This window comes from Poecilia mexicana, unplaced genomic scaffold (genome assembly GCF_051168715.1).
Source record: "Poecilia mexicana isolate PSO_F unplaced genomic scaffold, ASM5116871v1 scaffold_8, whole genome shotgun sequence".
Lineage (NCBI taxonomy): Eukaryota > Metazoa > Chordata > Actinopteri > Cyprinodontiformes > Poeciliidae > Poecilia > Poecilia mexicana.
In genome coordinates this window covers 27068435-27091825 of record NW_028263377.1, presented here as the reverse complement: position 1 = coordinate 27091825, position 23391 = coordinate 27068435, and the positions used below count along the sequence as shown (strand labels likewise).

Here is a 23391-nt window from a genome sequence, read left to right as displayed (position 1 = left end):
CCAAAATGAGGCGACTCGATGACGCCACGCCTGAAACCAGTTGAAGACGAGGCAAAGGTCTTGTCTTGGTCTGGTGGGCCGGGGGAACTTCCTCTCAGATGCAGATTTGTTCATACTAACATTTTCACCTGATTTTGCCTCTGATGAAATAACTAAAAGAGGTCAAAGGTCACTTGGCACATTGAGACAATGACATCTGCAGGATCTGTTTCTAAAATATTTCTGAACACTTGTAGCCATTCTTTGTTATAACAGGTTACGCATGTCATGATTTTTCTTATGTGTAAACAGGCCACATGTGTGTAGTTTAGACTACGCTGTATTTAACCAACATAAAATGTAATAATTCATAAATATGTGTAATGCAGGTATTGAAATCCATGCACTTATTTTTCAGGAAAAAATTTGGGATATTTTAATTTACCAGCATTCAGTCATAATGTAACAGCAGGAACCTTGAATGCGAGTGGAGAAGCTGATTTTATGTTAAACATGTTTTCCTGCCGTTTCCTCTGAACAGAAGCTTCAGTCCGTCTGAAACACCAGAAACTTTAGACGTTTATTTTCTGCTCAAAGCATCAAACAGCAGCAGACGGATGCATTTCTACACTTCAGGCAGGACAGGTTTACATTTTACAGACATGAAGAGGATTTTCTGGACCAGCGTCTCAGCTCAGTCACTGTCAACAGAACATCTGGACTTATTGCTTTATTTCAACATTTTCATGGCAGCAGACATTAAAAGCTCTCGGGAGGTTATTAAGTCATTCAGACTGAAACAAGGCAGATTACCGAATTCATCACTTTAGTAACAAAACGTTCCCTTTGAAGGATTAAAACAGAAAAACGTAACAGGAGTGAAGTTAAAGGAACAGGCCGGTGTTTTTACCCCTCCAGCTGCAATCAGACCCAACGTCTGGAAAACGGAGCAGAAACTCCGGAAGCTTCTCCAGAACATATTACAGTTCACTTCAGGAGGAATTATTAATCACAACCATTTTAATATTCATGTTTTTAACGATTAAATTACAGTTTTAAGGGGGAAAATTAAAAGTAGGATGTTTTTACAGCTTCAGGTGGGAAACGTGAAAGCTGATTATTTGTATCATGTCCAGTTTTATCCATAAAACCACAAACTTTCATCTTATTGTCTTAAGTTGTAAAATATGTATGAATGGATCAGATTTGCCTGAAACATCCGAGTGCATGTGAAGGAATAGTGAAGGAATATTTAGTTTTCCTAAACGTGGAAGAGCCATGCAGAGAGCATGAACAGCGGCCTGCTCCCTCAGCTCCTGGTCAGTGCTGCAGACTTTTCCCTCAGGTTGAACCGTGAGCCGCCGGCTGCTAACGCCGCAGCAGCAGCAATGCCGCGCCGCTGCAGAGCCTCAGCAGCACTTCTTGGCTCGCTTGCGGTGGCCGCGGTCTTTCTGGGTGCTGATGTTGACCGTGTCTTTCTCCCGGAAGCGCTCCCTCTCGGCGCGGTCCCGGCTTTCCTTCTTGGCGTGGAGCACCATGCGAGTAAACGCCATGAACATCTGGAAAGGAAAACCGAACATGAACAGCAGACCTGGATGTGCTTCAGAAAACGTCCCGGTTAAACCTGGATGTTCTGCTGCTCAGTCATGAAGCTGCTGGATAGAAAACATCTGGACTGTTTCTAACAAATAAAACATTAAAACATTTTAACTGGGAAACGTGAGATGTGACCTAAATGACTAAATTATTCATGTTTATGGTTTTTAAAACACTTTAGTTTTCTGCTGAAATTTTATTTTGTCTTTTATTCTGTTTTACAAAAAGTCATAATTCATTTTTGACAAACCAAAGACAGGAAGTATAAGTAACATTTAGTAGTTATTTTTCTGCAAAATAATAAAACTTCATTAGATTAATAAGTTAGTGTTTATATTCATAGCAATTATATATTTAGGATGCAGGCAATCCTTAATGTTTTTTTTATGAATTTAGATTGTTTTCCAGAAATGAACTTGACTTTAAAATTGACAAATGTTTTTAATTGCACCTTCTACTTTATTGCAGCTTCATTTTGAAAATGACAGAATGTGAAATAAACAACCTTAGAAAGTAATTTGTTCAACATGAAAAATAAAAACCAGAAAATTCTGATGAATAATTAGACATTTTTTCTCATCATAGAAAAAGCTAATGTTAGCAGCCTCTGTCAACATTAGCTTTTAGCAACAACTATGCTAACAGATGCTAACAGTAGCTTGCTAGCTAATGTCCTCGATTCTGAAGTCAAATCAGTCTGAGAACCATTTTAACCTTCCATCAGGTTATTTGGTAAAAATCAAGTTAAATGTTTTCTATAATTTTTTTTTAATGCAGGAACTGAGAATATCGAGATAAAATCATTTTCTTTTACATCAACATTTCCATAAAAAAAATCAACAATCCCATTAATGTAAAGGTTTTCAAAAGTTTTCAGGATTTCTAAGCATCTGTTCAGGTTTTATTTGGACTTTTGTTGCTTTTTTTAGCTAAAAATACACATTTAAAAGTTTGACAGAAAATATAATTTTATCTCCAACAAGAAGATTAGTTGGAATCTTTAGGAAAAAATGTCAAAATAATAATAAAATCTTTCACCTCTTCTACGTTTTTATTTTCTTTGGCACTTGTCTCGAAAACAGGGACGCCCAGTGACTCCCCGAACTGCACGGCGTCCTGGGTGTCCACCTTCTTCTTGGCCGGATCGTCATTCTTGTTCCCCACTGAGCAGAAATGAAGAAATGAAAATAAATAAAAGCTGGTTCTGATTTTCTGTTTTTAACGACTCCACATTGAGAAGGAAGTTCAGGCGGTTTGAACAACGTGAGGGCGCATCAGGTTGATGTATGTCACCTTTTCCTTCCTCAGAGCAGACAGAGCGTCTGCATGGTGCAACAGATTAATTATAGCTGCAACATTTGATCAGCATCTCCGTTTTGTCACATTACAACATAAACCTTAAACTTATTTTATGCTATAAACCAACATAAACCAACAGAAAGAGAATCACTATGAAATGGAAGAACTTTTTTTTTTTACAAATCTGAAAAGTGTGGCATACTTTGTAGAAACACTGTTTGATGTAACAGCTGCAGATCTTAGAAACTGAGTGCTATAAAAAAACATCCAGACGATTTTTGGTGTCTGGAAATTGAGCCCTTTCAAAATCCTCCTGATACCCAACATGCTTCACCAGATGTTCAGGGGTTTGTTAGTCTTTTTATTTTACGCAGTAGTGCAAGTAGAAAAAGTGCTACTTTGTTTTAAATCCATCGCCTCTAAGTTCTCTAATGTGCAGAAGAAGTGAAAACGTTTCAGGGTGTGAATACTCGCGGAGCCCACCCAGGATCTTGCAGACATTGTCGCAGTTCTCGGAGATCTCGTTGAGCCAGCGCTTGACGTTGACGAAGGACTCCGGGTTGGTCACGTCGTAGACGATGATGACGCCGTGCGTGTTCCTGTAGTATCTGTCGACACAAGGCGCAGGATCAGCGCTACGATGCGGCACGGAGAACAGAAACCCAGCAGAGAGGCAGCGTTACGTGGAGGTGATGGTTCTGAATCGCTCCTGGCCCGCCGTGTCCCAGATCTGCAGCTTGACGCGCTCGCCCTCCATGTCCACCGTCCGGATCTTAAAGTCCACTCCGATGGTGGTGATGTAGCTGCCTGCAGGAAGTTAGAAAAGCATCACAACCCTGCATTTTTACTGGTTGTTTAACTAAATATTTGAATCTGTTGCTTCATTATTCTGTGTATCATTGACTTCTACTCTGAATCCATCGAATCACTATAATTTATTTCTATTCAGTTCGTTTTCTGCACCTGAAATAATTTTTTATGATCATAATCTAATCATAAAATGTTGGAGCCAAAATATGTTGATAAAAAGATTTTATAAACATTTTTCTCATTTTGAAATGACTCAACAGATCAGAGTCGATGTTTCCTGTTTCAGAGACTCCTGGGTTCGAAACTGTCCCCAAATAATTCAATTAAGAAAAAATAAATATTTAACAAAAAAATACAATTTAATTACTAAAGCCGCCTTAGCTTCTAATTTCAGAGTTTGTATGGATATTTGCTGCACATGTTGAGGCCACAACAAAAGAACAAAAATGGCTGAAAATAAATTTTCACTTTGTTCCTTTATTCTTATATTTGCTGTAAAGTTTTTATGCTGATGGTTTGATACGGATCAAATTTTTTGTGTTTTCACTAAATCGGTTTCTGACTTCCACAGAGCATGTTAAAATAAAACCTGTTTATAAACGCGGTTTCTTCAGACTGGCGGGGCAACATGCAGGAAGCCTGCAGGTTGGGAAACAGAACCAGGAGCAGAGCAGCGGCTCTGCGTCTGATTTCCAGTTTTTCTTCATAACTTCGCCCTGCAGACATGTCGGGACGCCTGCGCAGCGCTGAGATGCCTGAACCTGACAAAACGGCCGACCTGCAGCCAGAGAAACTCACCGGAGAAGGAGTTGTCTGCGAAGCGCAGCAGCAGGCTGCTCTTCCCCACATCTGAGGAGGAACAGATGAGAGACGAGATTAGAGAGGCGGTCAAACTGGTCTGAGGAACCAGCAGGCGACGCGGCTTCCTCCCAGTAAAACCAGCAGGGAGAGACCAACTGAGCCAGAAGCTACTGGAGTAAAACTCACACTCGGCATCAAAATGCTCATTTATTTTAGTAAACCAGACTTTTACCTTCCACTCAACTTTCCAGTGACCTGTTGGCTCAACCAGCCTTACTGTCATGTGTCCTGCCTGCTTTAAGTAAAACCAAACTGGCTGTTATTTCATGGAATCAATCAACTTTTTACTTCTGACTAAATTACTAAAATAAATAACTGATATTCTAATTTACCGATGGCAGGTTTTGTTAAACATCAGCAGTTAATCAGGAAATGCTGACGGGGGAACAGACAAACGGTTCAGGAAACGACTGAAGTCCAGGATTCTCCAGGATTCTCCAGGATCTGCCTGGTTTCTGCTGCCAGATCATTTTATTTATTAGTAACTTCACATGAAACTTATTTAACATTTCTTTCATCTTAATATGTTACTGTGGTTTAAAGGCTTATTAACAAAAATGACTTTCCGGGTGGAAATGTTTAAGATTTACACAAAAACTGAAGGTAGGAATTAATGTTGGACTGAGATTTTTTAAATGCGATAATAAAGACCCAATATTACCAGAATAAAGTTGTAAAATTACTAGAAAAAAGTTGTTTTAATGAGAAAAGCTTCAGTAGTTATGAGCAGCTCGTCGAATCATTTCAAAGTTCTGCTGCTGATAATTTATTATTTTCATATTTTACTTTTTTGTGTAATTCTAAAAAAAAAAAAGACGACTTCATTCTGCTATTACAACTTTATGCTGGAAATAATAGTTTGTCAAACTGTCAGTTTTCTAGTATTATAACTTAATTGTTGTACAACTTTCTCAAATTAAGATTTTTTTTTTCTCATATTATATAATAAACGGGTTTTATGCAGATGGTTGTCAGACATATTTATTCTCATATTATTGCGATTTAAAATAAAAAGACTAATGTATAATTTTGACTTTATTCTCTTATTATTTCAGCTTCATTGTTGTAAATTTGTATTCTTGTAATAAATAGTTTTTTAGGCTGGCTCTAACACTGCCATAAATTAGACGGCTCTGTCCTGCAGGTAAGATACTGCCTGCTCCTACTTACTTCACACAACCACTATAAACATGATAATTATGTGTTTGTCTTGTTTTTATGCACCAACATGATTAAAATGCTCATGAAACACGAAGTGAATAAAATTTTGCTAGTCCAGCAGAAATGCTCCTCCTCTTCCTCACTGTGATGAAGGTTAGGCCATAAAATGATAAAGTAATAAACATAATCTGTGGATCCTGCAGTTCAGGATAATAAACTCTCCTTTATGTGGAAATGAAAACATTGAGCCGATCCTGAGGTAAAGGAAGCAGAACTGAAGGAGTTTTAGTAAAACATACTAACTGGAGTCTCCAATGATGAGCAGCTTAAAGAGATGATTGTAGTCTTTTCCTGCCATCTGATTGGCCGTGTATCCACTTTCACAGTAAAACCAGTTTCATATGAGGAGGTGACCTCTGACCCCCCCAGGAGCACATGCAGTTTGTGTTTACTTCAGCAGCTCCAGTCAGGGAACATTTCCAGGTGAATCTGCTGCTGTAGTCGTCCAGACGCAGCGCGCGGCGTTTCTGCAGCGCCGCAGCGTTCAGCATGCAGGCCGCATGTTACAGCCGCCCTCCTGCAGCCGATCCCCGTCCCGCCGGAGCAGCGCCGCACCCACGGCTCTGGACCCGCAGCTCTGCACCCGCAGCTACTCCATCACCGAGGCATTGTGCCGGTTCTGGTCCCAAATCAGCCGGAGCGAGGCGTTCCTGTTTCTGTTCCTTTGTTTCACTTCGCTTTCCCCGGCGGTCAGGTGGAGTCACAGATCTCACTTCTTCTTCTTCAGGGTTTTAGGATGAGGGAACCTAAAACAGGAGAAATGATAGATGAATGTGACGATTGCTTCATTTTTACTGACTGAGCTGCAGGTGCAGCTTTCTGGCCGATTACCGACCTTTAAAAAGTCGGACCTGCCCATTCCGATTTTGGCCGATAATTTTTTTTGTCTGAAATAAAAGTTGCTGAGTTAGCAACAGGAGGGTCACTAATGTCACCCCCGGTGGGCGGGGCTCACCCCCCGGTGGGCGGGGCTAACAGTCGAACCTCTCAGTGCAGAGCAGGACGACTGTGGCTGATTTTCAGACTTTTGTTGAGGAAGATAAGATCTGCTTCACATGCAAGTATCGGCGGATCACCAATGTCCCAAAACGAAGGAAATCGGCGCCGATAAATGGGTGCGGCTCTGGACTGAGCCGCTCCTGAGTCACTAATCACTTCCTGCTCTCTGACTCAACTGGATCCGGTGCTGGAGGAACCCAGCAGGGCGCCAACCGGGCCTTCAGGGCTCCTTCCACACGTCACAGATACATAAATGCAGCAGCTTCTGTAGCAACTTCCTGTTTTCAGCGACCGCCTGCTGGAGAACTGTCAGCTCAGCTTTTCAATCGGCCGTTATGCAGGACGGTTTCACGATTAAAACGTTTTTATTACATTCCGTGAGTTACGACTATTATCCAAGATAATATCTTATTCATTGAGAATTAGGTTGGCAAAATAATTATTTATGCTTGAAAAAAAATTAAAAGTTACTCATTTGCATCAAAATCGACAAACGGATCCGTTTGTCTGCCAGGATTGCTGCTAACAGCTAACAGCAGCGTTGTTTGGTACTTTCCCCTGAAGCAAAGGAATAAAGGGAATACTGAAGGATTCCACATGCTAACATTGCTAATGCTACATCACTGATCATGGAGAGCAACTCAAAAGGGTCAGAGAAACTATGTTAACTGAAACAATGAGGCTTTATTGTCCTGGTCGAGTTAAGCTAACGCTAGCTGGTCAAATATGAGAAAACATACACAAACAGCCACAGATGGCGCTCTGACAGTCTGAGCGCCGTCGAGATGCGCTTCCCAAAATCCCACAATGCTCCATTTTACTGCGGCACCAATCAACAGAAAAATGTTCATCAGCTGCTCAGTCAGCTATTAAATAGTGAAACAAACAACCAAATAATTGCAAGCTGTATTTGATCACTACAGAAAATATGATGCAAAATTACCAGAAAGAAAAACTTTACAGAGCTGCTGCTTTATAGATCTACATGGAGTAGACCCGTGTTTGTTTTGAAACTTTGTTTTGGTGTAGAATGATCCTTTATTTGTTCCTCAGTAGTAAAATGAATTTGTATCAACAGCAAGCAGCCAGACAAATGGAAGCAAACAATATAGATAAGCAGCTATAATAAAATAAAATAATTGCAGAACTGACTTAAATGTTAGAACAGAAAAACAAATGAAAAAAACCTTCTGGTAGCATTCAGACAGATGCAACTTTTGCTCCTCTTGAAGCATCTTGAATATGATGTGGACCAGCATAAGCTCTCACCTGCCCCCCCTCCCCCCCAACATATTTGTCCTGGAGTCACAAACTGTGAAAATCTCACTTTCCTCCACATAATTGGTGCACATCTTACTCTTCAAGTTGTTTAAAAAAGTTATTCAGACAATAACTTCTGTCTCACCATTCAAAGTTTAACTATATGGTGTTAAAAAGCTACCTCAAGCTAATGCTAGCTCCTCAAGCTAATGCTAGCTCCTCATGCTAGTACTAGCTTGAGGAGATGTTAAAACACTCTCCTTCATTTAGCTTAGACACAGAGAAAAATGGTATAAACTGAAGGATGGAGCTAATTATCATGGCTACACCTAAAGGAGAGAATTTGTTTGCTTTTTTCTTTACGTGGTCTGGCTGTTGACTCCCTTTTCAAGCCATTTATGCTCAGTGCATCGTTTTTCTGTCTCTATGGGCACACATCCATTCCCGGTTATCCTGTAAAACAGTTTGTTTTGTTGTTTAAAAAAAACTACTATGACAGCTTTTGACAGGGTGCTGTGAGGCGCTGTGTCACTGCCCTTTTATGGAGGTGCGTTTCCGGTTTTCAGGGCATGACTCAACAGGCTCCTTTTGCTTTAACACTTAGGAAAAAAAACAATGGAAATGTTGATTATGAGTCTTTTTTTATTTACTTTCAAGAAGTTGTTTGGTTCTGGACAATTTTGTTTTCCAAGGAAGTGTAGCCCAGGAGCGATGAAATTATAAAAATATTAATACTTACTTTTAACATAGCTTCATAATTTAATCAACGTATTTCACATTTAAACATTAATTATTTGCATATCAAAACATTCTCATTCATTGCATGAGCCTTAAAATGGTTTCAGTCCATTAAAAGAAAAAAAAAGTTTATAGCTGAACATAAAAACGCAAAAATGATCATTTTAAGATCTCAGTATCGTTTTCTTTCCCTGACATTAATCGGAATAACTTGTAGTAAAACTAGTTCTCCATTTAACAACATGTCACTGCGGACTTTTCTGGATGTGAAACTGATGTTTTGCACCAACGGTCAAAAGTTTCAGCTACGAACCGAACCGGTGGGTGGTCGCCCTGGTCGGTCTTAAACCCCCAAAACAGACACATAAAACACATTTTAACAGCAGGACAGCCCAACAGGAAAAACAAATATCCATTTAAATGAGTTTGTTGCAGAGTGTGGACAGTCGTGGAGCCCTCCAGGTTTGTTTTCCCACCCTGGAATGACGGAGTGGGCCCTAAATCTGGAATGTCAGGAAACTTCCAACGGCCCGGACAAACTCCGGAGCAGCTGCGGGAAAATGGAGCACTTACTTCGGTCATCTGGCGGACTCGGTGCTCGGACGGCGGCTCATGTTTCCAGGCCCCGCGGCAGTCGCTAGATTTAGCCTCGGCGGAGCCTGCTGGAACAGCGCTGTCTCCGGTCGGAATGCCTCCCCACCGCGGCGGCCACACCTGACTGACTGACGGCGGCTGGTGATGAGCTGATGCTGCGTTCAGGAGGGTAGGAAAATCCAGAGCTCCAACGTGTTTCCCCGGAAAAATCACTAAATACGGTGAAAACAGAAATTTCTACCAAAAAATATTTCTAATCTTTGTTTTTAATGCAAGATAAACTAATCTTACCTGCCGAATAGTAAATAAACTTTTCTTTAACGTAGCTAAAGTACAATTCGGTGTCATGACCTGTGGCAAGCTGTTAGTGACAAATATCTGCACTTTTCCATTCTAGACAATAATTTGTTATAAAAATTACCATGTCTGAATTGGGACACTGTAAAAGCCAGAGAAAATAAACAAAATATTGTAAAGTGCTCAAGACTGCCAAATTCCCGCTAATCTTTTTATTTCATACATTAATATCAATACTTATTTTTTACTGGTCTTTTTTATATTTTTTGTTTATTATTTTATTATTGGCGCCTTACACCAAAAGTTTTCTCAATATGTGCTTCGCAAATGTGCAGTTGAATGACAATGAAGTTTGCCTATGTGCTTCAGAGCAGCTAACAATTCTGCTAAATAGACATAAAAAGAAAAAGCTTGGAAAAAACACACTTAACACAGTAATAGTTGTTGAAAACTATGCATATGTTGCTCCTGGGTGATTTTGAATCCTTCCTACAGAGGAGACCTGGATTTCTGTTAGGGTCAAATATTGGCTCTAGAAATCCATCTAGGGGAAAAAAAACTAGAAAACATTGCAGTTCGATCAGTCAGAATACTATAAACCCCATCAGAAAGCATTCTAACACTTTTTTCACTCCTCTTTTTATATATCAACAAATTACTTGATTGGTGGAAAACGTGGTGTTCACAGACTAAATAGATTTGACACCAACGGCTTGCCGTAGCCTCCCACCAGTTGCGCTTCTGCACTGCGTGTGCAGCATTTCATCTCTATGCTGCATTCAAGTCAACTCGTACACTGGATTATCCGCATTAATATGATTCCAAAATGCCAAAACAAAGCCTTTTTAACTATTCCACATAGAAAATTATCACAAAATGTAAATGTGAACTTAATCTACACTGAAAACAAAATAAGTGAAGCTAATTTTTATATATTTTTAAAACCTTTTCTGTATTGATAGTTGCTGGTGTGTCTTACATTTGGGTATAAAACACTCTGAATCTATTTAGTTAAAACATTGAGCTATATGTTTTTCTACAAAAGCATTTATATAAATTATAGATATGGATTTGGTTCAGTAAAACCTTTGGTAACATGATATCACCTGTGTGTTTGTTTAGTTGTTGTTTGGTTAAAGGTTCAAATCTCACAGCGAGATTAAAATGAAACCAGCAGAAATTTTTTGGAGCAGAACAGATTTGAGCTTCAGCTGATTTGAGATGACAGACGCTGATGTGGAGATCAGCTTCCTGGTTGCAACATCAGGGAGTTGCATCCTGTCACGGTCTGCGTTGAGAAACAGAGAGTTTTCCAAAACCTCAGAATTTCTGCTACCTGCTCAAGTTTTAATCCTCGTTATTGAATTTTGATCTAAAATATCAGATGAAATTCAGGAAATCGTATTTTTTAGGCCAGAGAAAATGCAGACGGTTTTAAAATGACACATAGACTGTATGTTAAATATGCAAAATAGTTCTTTCAACAGATCAGGTAACTTTAGTTTTATTCTGATGGGCAGAAGGATAAAGTTTGGGTTGTAAATGTCTCAGACTTGCTCTAATCCAGGGTGTCCAAAGTGTGGCTCAGGGGCCATATGCGGTCCTTGGAGCAGCTTTGTGTGGCTCTTTATTTTAGTTATGGTTTACTCCATTACTGAGGCAGATGGAGACTTTTAGTGGATTTTCTTTGTACATTTTCAATAACAAATTTACATCTTAGAAAAGTTTAGGTACAAAACAAACATTTTTCTTTTATAAGCTGTGTGTTTTGTCTTTTTAATTTCATTTTAATGTCATAGTAAGTAGGGCAAAAATCCACAGCAACTTTTAACATCAAAACAGACTTAGTCACACCCAATAATCACAATGTGTTAAATCCAATTACAGGTCTTATTTTCGCTCCAGCATAATTTCCATTTGCCTGGTTTATCATTTTTCTCTTTCTACCAAAAACTGGATGACAAAAGTCTTCAGTCTGTTGTTTCGGTCTCAACCAGACCCTTTTTCTGAAGGTTTACAGAAATTTCATAATTAATTTTATTTGCTGTTCCTGTTTTATTTATTTTGGATATTTAAGATGTCTTCCAGTTTGATGTAAAAATGTTAGAATTTAAATTTTATTGGTTTTTGAGAATGTTTTCTTGCATTACTATTAGTTGAAATGGTCTCAAAACAACTTTGTTTATGGCAACAACTTCTGGGACAATTTATCATCCATCAAAGTTTATCACGACAGGCCAAGTTATATAAATAAGTTAAACTGATTTTTTTAAGTTCTCCTTATAATACTGAGCTGGAATTTGAGATAAAAGCTGATAATCTGCACTGATCCAAGAGTTCAATTATTAAACTAGTAAAAATGCATAAAAACCAAGAAAATTTCCACCCAAATAAAATGTACAATTACTTTTTATTAATACGATGAATCATTTTCAACAAAAGACATTACCCTAGTTTCAGTTTCTGCTCACATTGCATGGAATCGTTTACCTGTTACATAATAATAACCAAAATACAGACAGCTCATATCTACAGGAAGGACGACACTCAGCACAGGTACAGTTAGGTTGAGGCGGCTGCAGCCTGCGACGCTCCACTAAAACAAAAACAGATCACTGCAGGAGCAGTTCTCCAAACCCAGTGCTGGAGTCCAGGCTGGCAGGACGAGGAAGAGGAGAAGGAGGAAGGATGTGTTTCTGATGATCGCTCATTTTCTCCTCCTGCTGCTGGACGAGGATCTGGGCGACCGCCGGCCTGCGCTCCTGCAGGAAAAACAGAAACACCTTCAGGAAAGTCTCACCGAGGCCGAACAACACGACAGAATACAGATTTATTTATTCGGAACTGAACTAGGATTGGAAATCTGGAAGTTTCTGCTGACCTGGGAGCAGGAGAGGAGCGAGCAGCTCGGATGTGTCTGGGAGGAGAATAACTGAGAGAACGGGAATCTCTGAGAGAGTCGGCTGGGACGCGGTGAGGCCGCGCAGGGCTGAGGGGGAAACAACAGCAGCTGCATTAAACTCACACAGTACATACACAGGACAGAGGAGGCAGAGAAGGAAGGAAGGAAAGAAGGAAGGAAACATGTCTGCCTGAAAGCAAGAACAGGAAAACAAAGGACAGAAGGGCTGGGAAGGAAGGAAGGAGGGAGGGAGGGAGGGAGGGAGGGAGGGAGGGAGGGAGGGAGGGAGGGAGGGAGGGAGGAAGGAAGGGAAAAAGGGAAGAGGAAGGAGGTAAAGAAAGAAGGAAGGAAACAGACAAAGGAAGGAGAGGATGCAGTCTCTGTCTCAAACTTTAGTCCATCATAACTGAATAAACATAAACTGATTTTATTCCAGAATTTGGTCTAGTTAAATCACATCATTTCTTCTCCTCCAGACGAGCGTTACCTGTTTTTCTTGGCTTCCCCTTCATCGCTGGATGAGGAAGAAGAGGACTGGGAGCTTCGTCCTTTCTCCGGCTTCCTGTTGAGAAGGAAACAGTTTGATGAGGAAACCAATGGATCCAAAACACCCGTCGGTTCCTCAGCTGCTCCTGCTCACCCTTTGCCCTGCTCCGCCTCCGAGTCAGAGCTGTCTGAAGACGAAGACGAGGATGATGAAGAGGAGGACGATGATGAAGACGAGGAGGATGAAGAGGAGCTGGAGCTGCTGCTCCTGCTGGCCTTCTCCTTCCCGTTCACAGCAGCGTCCTTCCTGGTGGCTGTCGGTGACTGCTTCCCTTCGGGACCAGCCGGTGGCTGCCTGCCTTCTGATTGGCTGACGGCCGACGACCTCCTGATGGCGTCATGAGGCCGGCGCGGGTCGGACGGCGAGCTTCTTCGGCCCGGTGCTGCCGCGGCTCGGGCGGAGTCCCTGGGAGGAGCTTGAGCCGACAAAGATCGACCCGCAGGCTTCCCGTCGTCCGGGAGCGGCCTCTCTCTCTCCGCCAGAGGCTTCACCTCCTTCCTGTCCGGCGGCAGAGAAGGAGACGAGGAAGAGGAGGAGCTGGACGAGGAGGAGGAAGAGGACGACCTTTGGGGCGGGGAGGCGACCTTAGGAGGGGGTCTCTCTGGCTGCCGGCCCCTCTCTCGCTCCCTCTGCCTGTCTGTGGAGGGCGAGCGACTGGCCCGCCGCCGCTGCTGAGGAGACGGAGAGCGGCGGAACCTGGAGGCAGAAACGGCAACGTTTCAACATTTCAGGGCGTTGATAAAAAACTAATCTGTTCTTTTCTAAGCTGTGTGACGGACAAACAGGCTGATTTCCTCCATGTCAGTCAAAACAACATCAGTGACTCTCTTCCTACACAGGAAGGAAACGGCCACAAAATATGAAATATCTTCATTACCTTCATCAGTGCTACGCTCAAATTAAGTTCTCTGAATGTCAATATGTGGATAAAATCTCTAAGGAGGGAATTTAATCCATTAATTTAGAAGAATTTAAATAATCCATAAATTAACAAACGTTAGACTTTGGAACAGTTCTGGGTTCACTTCTGCTAATCAGCTAATAGCAGAGCTAATTTTCTTTTAGTGATTTAGCGATTCTGCTGACTTTGAAAATGTTTATGTTGTAACAATTCAATTCAAAAATATTTTTTTGATCCCAAAGGGAAATTAATTGTTGATGTTTTACATTAAATATCTGTGTTTTACACCAACTGGTTTTATTTTTCACATTGGGTTTAGTAACTGAGCCAGGTGAAGGTCGCTGTCATGACAAGCGTACGCCAGCAGGTGTCACTGTTAGCATTCCAGCTAAATACCCTGAAACTCTGATGGTGGAACAGAAAACACATGAACATCTGAGTTCATGTAGAAAAACTGTTCCCTTCTGAAGGTCATTACATTATTTTCCTTTGAGTGTTTATTCAGGAATATCACAGATGAGAAGTGTTGTTTTCCTTAAATTTGGAGGTGAACCACTCTCTACCTTTTGGTAAACATAAACAGCCTTAGATGTCTGTTAATGGAAACATTACAGTGGCTTAATAGCCTATAAAAAAGGGTTATAATCTGCTTCATCAAAGTGAAGACAGCAGGTAAGACACGTGGGGTGTCTCAGGGTTCAGTCCTGGGACCCCTCCTATTTAAATCTATATGCTCCCACCGGTTCAGGTTAAAACAGGAAATAAGAATAGTTACCATAACTACGCAGATGATGCACAGCTCTACAACCCACCCAGTCACTGATCAGATGCTTGGAACAGATAAATGTGTATGAACGTTTCCTTTTAAGCTTGTATTGTTGACGGCATGTTCATAACTTTACTCGCATTACCTGCTGGGGGGACTTGGCCGTCTGAGGATTCTTGACGTGGATCTGCTGCGTTTCCTTGGACTTCTGGACCTAGATCTAGTGCGTCTCCTTGGACTTCTAGGCCTAGATATAGGCCTGGACCCACTGCGTCGTCTTGGGCTTCTGGTAGAACCGCTATGGCGTCTCAGATTTCTCAGCCTGGACCCACTACGCCGCCTCGGACTTCTGGGTCTAGAACCACTGCGTCTTCTCGGAGGACTTCTGGGCCTAGAGCCGTAGCGTCTTCTCAGAGGACTTCTGGGCCTAGATCCGCTGCGTCTTCTCAGAGGACTTCTGGGCCTAGATCCGCTGCGTCTTCTCAGAGGACTTCTGGGCCTAGATCCGCTGCGTCTTCTCAGAGGACTTCTGGGTCTAGATCCGCTGCGTCTTCTCAGAGGACTTCTGGGCCTAGATCCGCTGCGTCTTCTCAGAGGACTTCTGGGCCTAGATCCGCTGCGTCTTCTCAGAGGACTTCTGGGTCTAGATCCGCTGCGTCTTCTCGGAGGACTTCTGGGTCTAGATCCGCTGCGTCTTCTCAGAGGACTTCTGGGCCTAGATCCGCTGCGTCTTCTCAGAGGACTTCTGGGCCTAGATCCGCTGCGTCTTCTCAGAGGACTTCTGGGCCTAGATCCGCTGCGTCTTCTCGGAGGACTTCTGGGCCTAGGACTTCTGGACCGGCTCCTTCTGACTATTCTGTCCCATTCTCGTCCCTTGTCCCTGTCACGGTCTGATGGGAACGGAGGCGGTGACGTTCTTCTGGACCGGGACGGGGGTTCCTGATACTGCCTTGGAGGAGTGCGGGTGGCTGGTGGGATGGTAGCGGTCCTCTGGGCTGGAGAGCGTGGGCTCCTGGTGTTGGGGCTGGCCCTTGTGGTCCTCTTGGAGGCGTCCTTGTCCTTCGCCCTGTCCCCAGCTCTGGCCTCAGGCGGAGAGAACTTCCTGCCTCGGCTGTTTTCGGGTCTTCTGGGTGGGGAGGGAGACGGACTCTGGCTTTCCACCTGCGTGGGGCTGTACCGCTCTTGTCCTTTAGCTTGAGACGGGCGATCCTGGGCGGGATCTCTGAGCGGTGGTCTTTCACGCTCGGGTTTGTCCGGTCCAGGTTCTCGGTGGGGACGCCTGGGTCCGTCGCCTTCAGAACCAGCGGCGTTTTCTTTCCTCCCATTGGCCAGAAACCTTTCAACAGCAGCTCCAATGGCCGACGGCGCACTTTTCCTATGAATGCTTCCATCTTGTTCTGGTGATGCAGTTTTATCTGCGTTATCCTCGTCCTCAGAGGAAGATGAAGAGGAGGAGGAGGAGGAGGACGAAGAGGAGGATGAGGAGCTGTCACTGTCACTATCACTGCTGCTGCTACTGCTGCTGCTGCTTTCTGTTTGTTTCAGCTTCTCCTCCCGTCTTTTCTCTCTCACTGGGCTCCTCTGCTTCTCCGGAGGTCTGGACCCGTCCCCTCTACCGTCGGCAGTCGGCCCGCCGTCTTTCCTACGTTTCTCAACACTTTCTTCCTTTTGCTTATTCAAATGCCTGTCTGTCGATCGTTCTTTGTGCGTTTCTTGTCTCCTCTCAATCTGGCTTCCATTGTTGCAGGATGGGGACAAAGTTGGCGATGGGAAATCCCGGGCGCCTGTCATCCTGTCTCCTCTCTGTTGGCGAGGAGACGGTTGTCTCTCTCTATCCTGCCGCTGAGCTTCACCTTTCTTGACGTCCCTTTCATTTCGTCCCCGTGTCTTTGACTGAATGTCCTTCTCACTTGTACGTTCTTTATCTCCACTCCTTCCTCTTCGGGCCCGTTCCTTTTCAGGAGGAGGAGACGGAGACGAAGAGTCATGTCTCGTCGTTCTGTGTTTGTTCCCGTCTTTTTCCCGCTCAGGGACCCTGCTTCTTTCGCCCCTTGTTTCCTGCTGAGGAGGCGGAGGAGAAGGAGAACAGGAAGACGAAGAGGAGGGCTCCCGTCTGATCCTCTGAGGTACTTTCTCCTTCTCTGTGTTTCTGATTTCTCGACTCTTTGACCGCCTCCCCTTCTCATTGTTTCTAGATTGATCTCTTTTGTCCACCTCTACGCTCCTGGAGCGCCTCCTCTTCTCCATCTCCACGCTCCTGGAGCGCCTCCTCTTCTCCATCTCCACGCTCCTGGAGCGCCTCCTCTTCTCCATCTCTACGCTCCTGGAGCGCCTCCTCTTCTCCGTCTCCTGATTCCTGGAGTGCTGTCTTGAGTCCATGTCCATGCTCCTGGTCTGCCCTTTTTCTCGCTCCCTTTGTTTGCTTCTGGATTTTCTTGCTCTCCCCCGATCAACATTTCTGTCTTTCTCTGGAGACGGAGAGGGGGACGAGGAGTCATGTCTCCTTTTGGTCTTCTCCGTCTCCCGGCGTTGCTCTTTCTCCCTCTCAGGATTGGGCTTCCTCTGCATGACAAGGGAAAACATGTTTGAAATCGTCCTTTAGACATTCTCACTCTAAATCACACCGGTACAGTTTTCAATAAGGATGCGTTCACTCTGTAATCAAACTCTAGTTGGCTTAGGAAGTCTGGTTCGGCTGTGAGGAGTGAATGCTAAGCTAACTCTGGTCGTCCAAACCTCGGTCTGTTTTCGGTTGAAGTGAACTCTGGTTCGGTTTGAATGTGAACGCCAAGCGGACTGGAGACTGCTCCAAAAGCAGGAAGTGGACCACAGAGCAGGGCATTCTGGGTAACCAAAACAAACGCACTAGCCTAGTGCTAGCGGGAAAAGTGACTCCTGGTCTTTAGCCAGAGACAAAAGAGAAATCCTCCAACCGCTAAAATCTGATGCCTCTATTTTTGCTTCCATTTTGTGAAGTTGGGTTCAGTGTGGTTTTTTTTTTTAGAGGTTTTGGTGTCGTTTCCTTCAATAGTTCTTGTTGCAGCGCTGTTCCCCTACAGGTGAGGAGGGGAACAGGTTGCTCAAAGAGTTTGGTTCGTTTGACTCAGTGCAGTGTGAAAGAGAACTGCACCAGCTGAAAATACAGCAAATGTTGTAATTTTGGTCCTGAGTCAAACCGAGTCTACTGGACAATCAGGTGTGAAAACACCCTAAATCTGTCCGTGCTGAATGTAAAAGATAAAAGCTGATTACCCAGGCAGAAAAAGACCCTTTCATACTACTCTGAATCTTGAGGATGGAGTTTTCAGGGGAAAACGTACTAAACATTTCTACTCTGAATGTTACTCTAAACCTCATTTCCTTTAGTCAGGAAGCTAGTAAGTACTAGTAAGCTAGTAAAACAGAAACGCTGAGTGGAGACGGAGGTATTTCTGGGGGATGAAGGTTCGGGTAGCATAATGGAGAGTTGTTAATGAATCGGTGAACTCTCACCCCGTCGCCCGCTCGACGCTGTGGGCTGCGCTCCTCAGAGCCACGGCGCCTCCTGTCTGGCGACCGCCCCTTTCTGCCTTCTGTGGTTTTTGCGGTTTGGTCCTTTGGATGCGATCTGGAAGGAGGTGGAGATCTGCTGCTGTGAACAACAGGAACAAAATAAAACATCAGCTTCTGCCTGTGATTCTGGAAGTTTATAGTACTGGATAAAAGTAAATTATTTTTATTTAAATGGAGTCAGGCTCCCTCACAATCTTTAAAAATTATTGAAATGTTTACAAAATCTTAATTTATTCCAGCAAATTTAATTATCCAAAAAACAAATTTATCGATGGATTTATAGATTTATTAAACACTGATATATTTAAGCCCTTATTTCTGATAAATGCTTGCCATAGCTTTGAGGTAAATCAGTTTGTCTTATTAAATATTGTAATTTTAGAGTAACTTAACAGCCAGTATAAAATTAACAGTAGAAATGTATCACTAATAATAATACACCTTGAACAGATTTAGTGAAATAAATCAACTTTTCAATAAATTTCTAATTAATTGCGATAGCATCTGTTGTTGTCCAGGCTGTCCGAATGTCTTATACATCAATTCAAAATCAAAAATGCTTTATCCACCTACAAGATAAATTAAATCTTGTTGTAACGTTTATTAAATCAAAATAAGTGTTTAATATTTAAATCTCCAAGCAGAATTAAAGATGTGTGTCAACCAAAGGATTTTGTTTTAAACGGCTCAGAGATCTGATAAGAGTTGTGATCATAATCGTGGTTCTGGATGTTGAGCAGCTGGAAATATCTTTTTCTTCATACCTCTGATTCGTAACCATGGCAACAAGCTATTATTTTCATAACTGCTGATTACCATCTCAGAAACCCAAATAACTGCTGGACTACGACCACAGACGGCTAAATAAAGTTTTTCTGAGCTGAATATGAAGATAGCAGCGATGAAGGGCGTTCGGTTCAGACCTGTGATCTGAACTCGAGGAGACGCTTCTGCGCCGACCCGACTTCGATTTCGGAGGACTGGAACTTCCACTCCTTCTTTTCTTTTTCGACACTTTCTGCTTCTCATCTGAGGAACTAAACACAAAGGATGGAAACATTAGAAATCAGTCCACAGATGAGCTCAGAAGACGTTTAAAAAGAGTTGAACAGCAGCTACCTGTCGTCTTCGTCCTCTGATGCCTCCCTGAAACAGAATCACATGAAGCATCAACATGAATATAAGGACAGCAGGAGAGACGTTTTGTTTAAAGGAGGACAATGGAGTTGTACCGTTTCTTTTTCTTCTTTTTGGATTTCTTCTTCTCTTTGTGCGGAGATGAGGACGAACTCTCTGAGCTGCTTCAAAGTCAAACCAGTAAAATCTCAGATGGATCCTCATAATTCTGTCCTTCCTTCTTAACAAATCAGCATCACTTCCTCACCTTTCTCTGTTCTTGTTTTTCTTTTTCTTCTTCCGGCTGCGCTTCTTAGGAGGAGAATCTGAGTCATCTGAATCTTCCACCAAGCTGCCAAACAGAGAGACATTATAAACGGCGACTCCTTCAGCAGTGAAATAAATTCACACTGGCTGCGTTTCCATCGACATTTCGACAATAAGTTTCCTCAATAGAAACATGGAAATTTAGAAAAAAAACTCTTGTTTTTTGATCAAACGTTTTGCGCTGGATGAGGTGTTTTTGTTTGGCCGTATCAAAATTAGTTTATCTTGCAAAACTGCAATGGAAAGATTTTTTGCCTCATGATCAACAAGTAGTTGGAGGATGATGGTATGACATGTTTTTTACTGACTTATCACATGAACAAACTAATTCACATGTGATTTTAATTGAGTTTTTCTGACATTAGCGGAATATTAGAGTTTGTGGACATTAGTAACAGAAATGCTGCAACATTGTGAGTGCTCCTGCTCACATGTATTTCTGCTGCTGCAGTTTCTCCCGCTCCAGACGTTCCTGCTCCCGCTTCTCTTTCTCCTTTTCCTTGCGGTCAGCGTGGAAGGACGACCCGTCCACGTAGTCGCTGGAGATGCCGAAAGCGGCACGAAGACGGTCGTTCTTCTGCTGGTTGGCTGCAGCCAGGGCGTGTGTTTCTGTCACACTGGAAGGACAAGAAATCAGTCAGTAAAAGAACAAATCAGAATCTGTATCTGTGCAGCAAAAAACTCTCATTTGATATTGTTGTTATTGCCAAAATGTCACAGTTTCTCCTTAATATATTAGAAAACATTCTGGTTCCATCTAATGAAAGACTATGAGTCCATTATTCTTTTGGAAAAATATATTATTGTTATTAAGCCAAACATATTTTAGAATTACAGTCTAAAAGTTAAACCATTTCATCTGAGCAGAAAACATTGTTTTAGGGAGACTCTAGCTGGACTTGGAGGTTTTTCTTGTTATTTTCCTTCAGGTTCCTACAGAGATGGCTTCCAACATGAACACAGCCTGTGCATGACGCATGCTTTAGTTTTGTGCTCACGTTGGTTTCTGAGCGGCAGCGGGAGGCGGCTCCTCCTTCTCCTGCAGCATCATGCGGAAACTGTTCACCTTCTCCTCGATCTCCTCGGCCGAATATCTGAGCAAGAGAAGAAACAGCAGTCAGATCGTCAGTATACAGAACAAGAATTCAATTTTTTACATTTCAAATCACAAATCTAAAAAGACTTGCTTTTTTAAAGATCAAATTAGAGCAATAAATAGAAAAGCAGGAAATATTGCTAAAAATCGTCAGTAAAAGCTTTTTTCTTCACCCTTGCTCCTCCATCATGTCCTGCAGCTCAGCGCATTTGACCTCCAGCTGCCTCTTGCGCTGGTGCTCCAGGATGTCGGCGTTGGGCTGCCGGTTCAGCTGACTCTCCAGCCGCTCGCGGTCCTTCTCGTCGCGCTCGCCTCCGCGCTCGTCTCGGGGCCTTTTGACCCGCAGGCTTGACAGGTTGCGCTGCACGTAGCCATTGGTGCCGCTGCCCCGAGGAGTCGTCAGGCCAATACCATTGTACATGGCTCTGGATGGATCAAACGTTATGATTGAACCGATAATGCCGTAAGCATTCAGACAGAAAGTTATTTATTTTTAAATCTACTCACACTCTTCTCTAGTGAAATAACAATACATGACTGTAATAAAGGGTATAAATCAGCTTGTTTGGTTTTAATCTGTCATCAGAACAAACTGGTCCAAACAGGGATTAAAAATATGATGTTAGTCTCTTTAAGTACCCAAATACAAGAATTCAACTTGTGTGACATGTGAGATGATTAATTAGCAAGGTCAAAGTCTGGGTCCAATCAAAACTAAAAGATAAGTTCTGAAATGCCAGAAAAATTTGTGATAATTGTGACTATTATTTAATTTGAATGATGAGTAGTTTTTGTTGCCGTTTTTAGTTATAAAAATACCAAATTCTCTACCAAAACTGACACTGATTGGCTAAACGAAATAAGCCAATCAGTTTTACGCTACAAGTAAAACGACATTTAATCCAACCAAACAAAAAGGCAGCACATTCACCAAGGAATGTGTCTGATGAAGGAGCCACTGATGTTTTTTAAAATAAGTAATTTTTGTGTCTGTCACTGGTTTAATTCAGTAGTTTATGTTTTAATCTTCACATAATTTAAAAAAAAAAAGATTCATCTCCCTGGCAGATTTAAGGTGATATTTTAATCTTACCAACATCTTAAATGTCTAGAAACAATATTAGTGTCTTATTGCGGTCCGGCCAGAGTCCTGATTAGTTTCTGATCCAGGAAGTAAGGATTAGGGTGAAGTTTTCCAGAATCAGAGATTTATGATTTGCTGTAAACGATGCGTCATCAAAAATACAAGGGGAAAAATACAAAATCCATTTAAGAAATTACTAAAAGGCCTTTGATTGTTGTAATAAAAATAAATGCTTTTTCATTCATTATTAAAACCCCCCACAATTTTTAAAATGTAAATTAAAAACAGCTTTTCCTACAGAAATAGCATCCCTTTTATATAGTCTTAATATCTTTTTGGAGATGTACGTTTCATTTTTAATCAGAAACAAACTCATTGATACAATAAAAGTGTCTTAAAATTTAATTCTGAGTCAGACTGTACATAATCCAAGTATAATTTTTAAAAATTACACTTATTTTTTTGTTCTGTCAGATAAGATAATTTACTTTGATTTCTGAAAATGTTGCTAACAAACCTATTATCATCACAGCTTGTGTTTAAGGTTTTTCCTAATCCTACACTATATTTGTATTAAAATAATCACCTCACATCACATTTATTGATCCCCATCAGTTCCACCAAAAAAGTTCCACCAAATTTTTCCAAGGGCCACATTTTGTTTTCCCAGCAAACAAAATTGTTAAAAGAAATCTGATATTTTACGAATGATTAACAATGTTGTCCTTAACGCAGACCACTATGATACACAGTGCCCAGACATTCAACAGTATAATTGTCCTTCATAAACTGCAGTTGAAAGGTTTCTGCTCCTCATAAAGGAACACCTCCACCAATCCAGAACACAATAATTCCGGGAGACATTTTGTTGACAGCTTCTTTGTTCGATCTGGGCCTCCAGATAGTAAAATGCTGAGGATATTTCAGTCTTTCTGGCCTTTTTTAAAACGAACACTGTCACCATAAATTTATATTTTTGGTCAGAAAAAACGGTTATATTTGTCGCGCTTTGGCACGTGCGTCAAATTAGGCCCGTCGAAGCTAGTTTTCATGAACGTTAATAAAAATCATGAGAATCCAAATAAAATCGACATTTAACTCATCATATATATTATCCTTAACGAATGATTGTCTAGACAGTTAATTAACTATTACGTTTAGGATATATTTAGCTCTGTTAAGAAAGAGGCCTTCTTATTACCAGCTAAGCTAGCTAACGTAATCATTACGTACCAGCAGTCTTTCTCCAGGAGAAACCTTAGCAAGATGGCTCGTTAAAGAGTCTGGTATTTGATAACTTCCCGTAGAACCACTCAGCAACACTAATCTTAACGACAACCGTTTGAGTAAAAGTGTGGCAAAATAAAAGAAATGCTGCTAGCTTCAGCTAACAGGTTCGCTTTGCAACTACAGGATGAAATCCGTCTACGTCACACGTATGTTCGC

General features: G+C 42.0%; 2 protein-coding genes across 4 annotated transcripts; both read right to left on the bottom strand.

The window, feature by feature from the left end:
- Positions 1-535: 535 nt before the first annotated feature.
- On the bottom strand, positions 536-9494 carry LOC106923665 (ras-related protein Rab-35). Its single transcript, XM_014996881.2, has 7 exons — positions 9337-9494; positions 6010-6512; positions 4483-4533; positions 3558-3681; positions 3358-3482; positions 2614-2738; positions 536-1538 (listed from the first exon to the last, which is right to left on the bottom strand). Exons 2-7 carry the CDS (start codon positions 6062-6064, stop codon positions 1389-1391), a joined length of 630 nt encoding a protein of 209 aa, XP_014852367.1. The 5' UTR covers positions 6065-6512; positions 9337-9494; the 3' UTR covers positions 536-1388.
- Positions 9495-12045: 2551 nt separating this feature from the next.
- srrm2 (serine/arginine repetitive matrix 2) lies at positions 12046-23391 on the bottom strand. Of its 3 annotated transcripts, none has more exons than XM_014996882.2 (14): positions 23179-23391; positions 21035-21286; positions 20764-20859; positions 20197-20382; positions 19707-19790; positions 19555-19623; positions 19442-19468; positions 19246-19359; positions 18263-18401; positions 14916-17332; positions 13197-13799; positions 13044-13118; positions 12536-12643; positions 12046-12416 (listed from the first exon to the last, which is right to left on the bottom strand). In XM_014996882.2, the coding sequence occupies exons 2-14, from the start codon at positions 21280-21282 to the stop codon at positions 12362-12364; spliced, it is 4221 nt and encodes a 1406-aa protein (XP_014852368.2). In that variant the 5' UTR covers positions 21283-21286; positions 23179-23391; the 3' UTR covers positions 12046-12361. The 3 variants fall into 3 exon arrangements, with proteins under 3 accessions (XP_014852368.2, XP_014852370.2, XP_014852369.2); XM_014996884.2 differs by having other exon boundaries at positions 18263-18398; XM_014996883.2 differs by having other exon boundaries at positions 19555-19620.

Excerpts from the sequence above, each read along its gene's own strand:
- LOC106923665 (XM_014996881.2), bottom strand. The coding sequence starts at position 6,064 with ATGGCAGGAAAAGACTACAATCATCTCTTTAAGCTGCTCATCATTGGA. Across the intron at positions 3,483-3,557 it reads TTCAGAACCATCACCTCCAC|ATACTACAGGAACACGCACG; the intron begins GTAACGCTGCCT and ends TTGTGTCGACAG. Across the intron at positions 1,539-2,613 it reads AAAATAAAAACGTAGAAGAG|ATGTTCATGGCGTTTACTCG; the intron begins GTGAAAGATTTT and ends TTTCCTTTCCAG.
- srrm2 (XM_014996882.2), bottom strand. The coding sequence starts at position 21,282 with ATGTACAATGGTATTGGCCTGACGACTCCTCGGGGCAGCGGCACCAAT. Across the intron at positions 20,383-20,763 it reads GCTGCCGCTCAGAAACCAAC|TGTGACAGAAACACACGCCC; the intron begins GTGAGCACAAAA and ends TTGTCCTTCCAG. Across the intron at positions 19,791-20,196 it reads CTGCAGCAGCAGAAATACAT|CTTGGTGGAAGATTCAGATG; the intron begins GTGAGCAGGAGC and ends TCTGTTTGGCAG.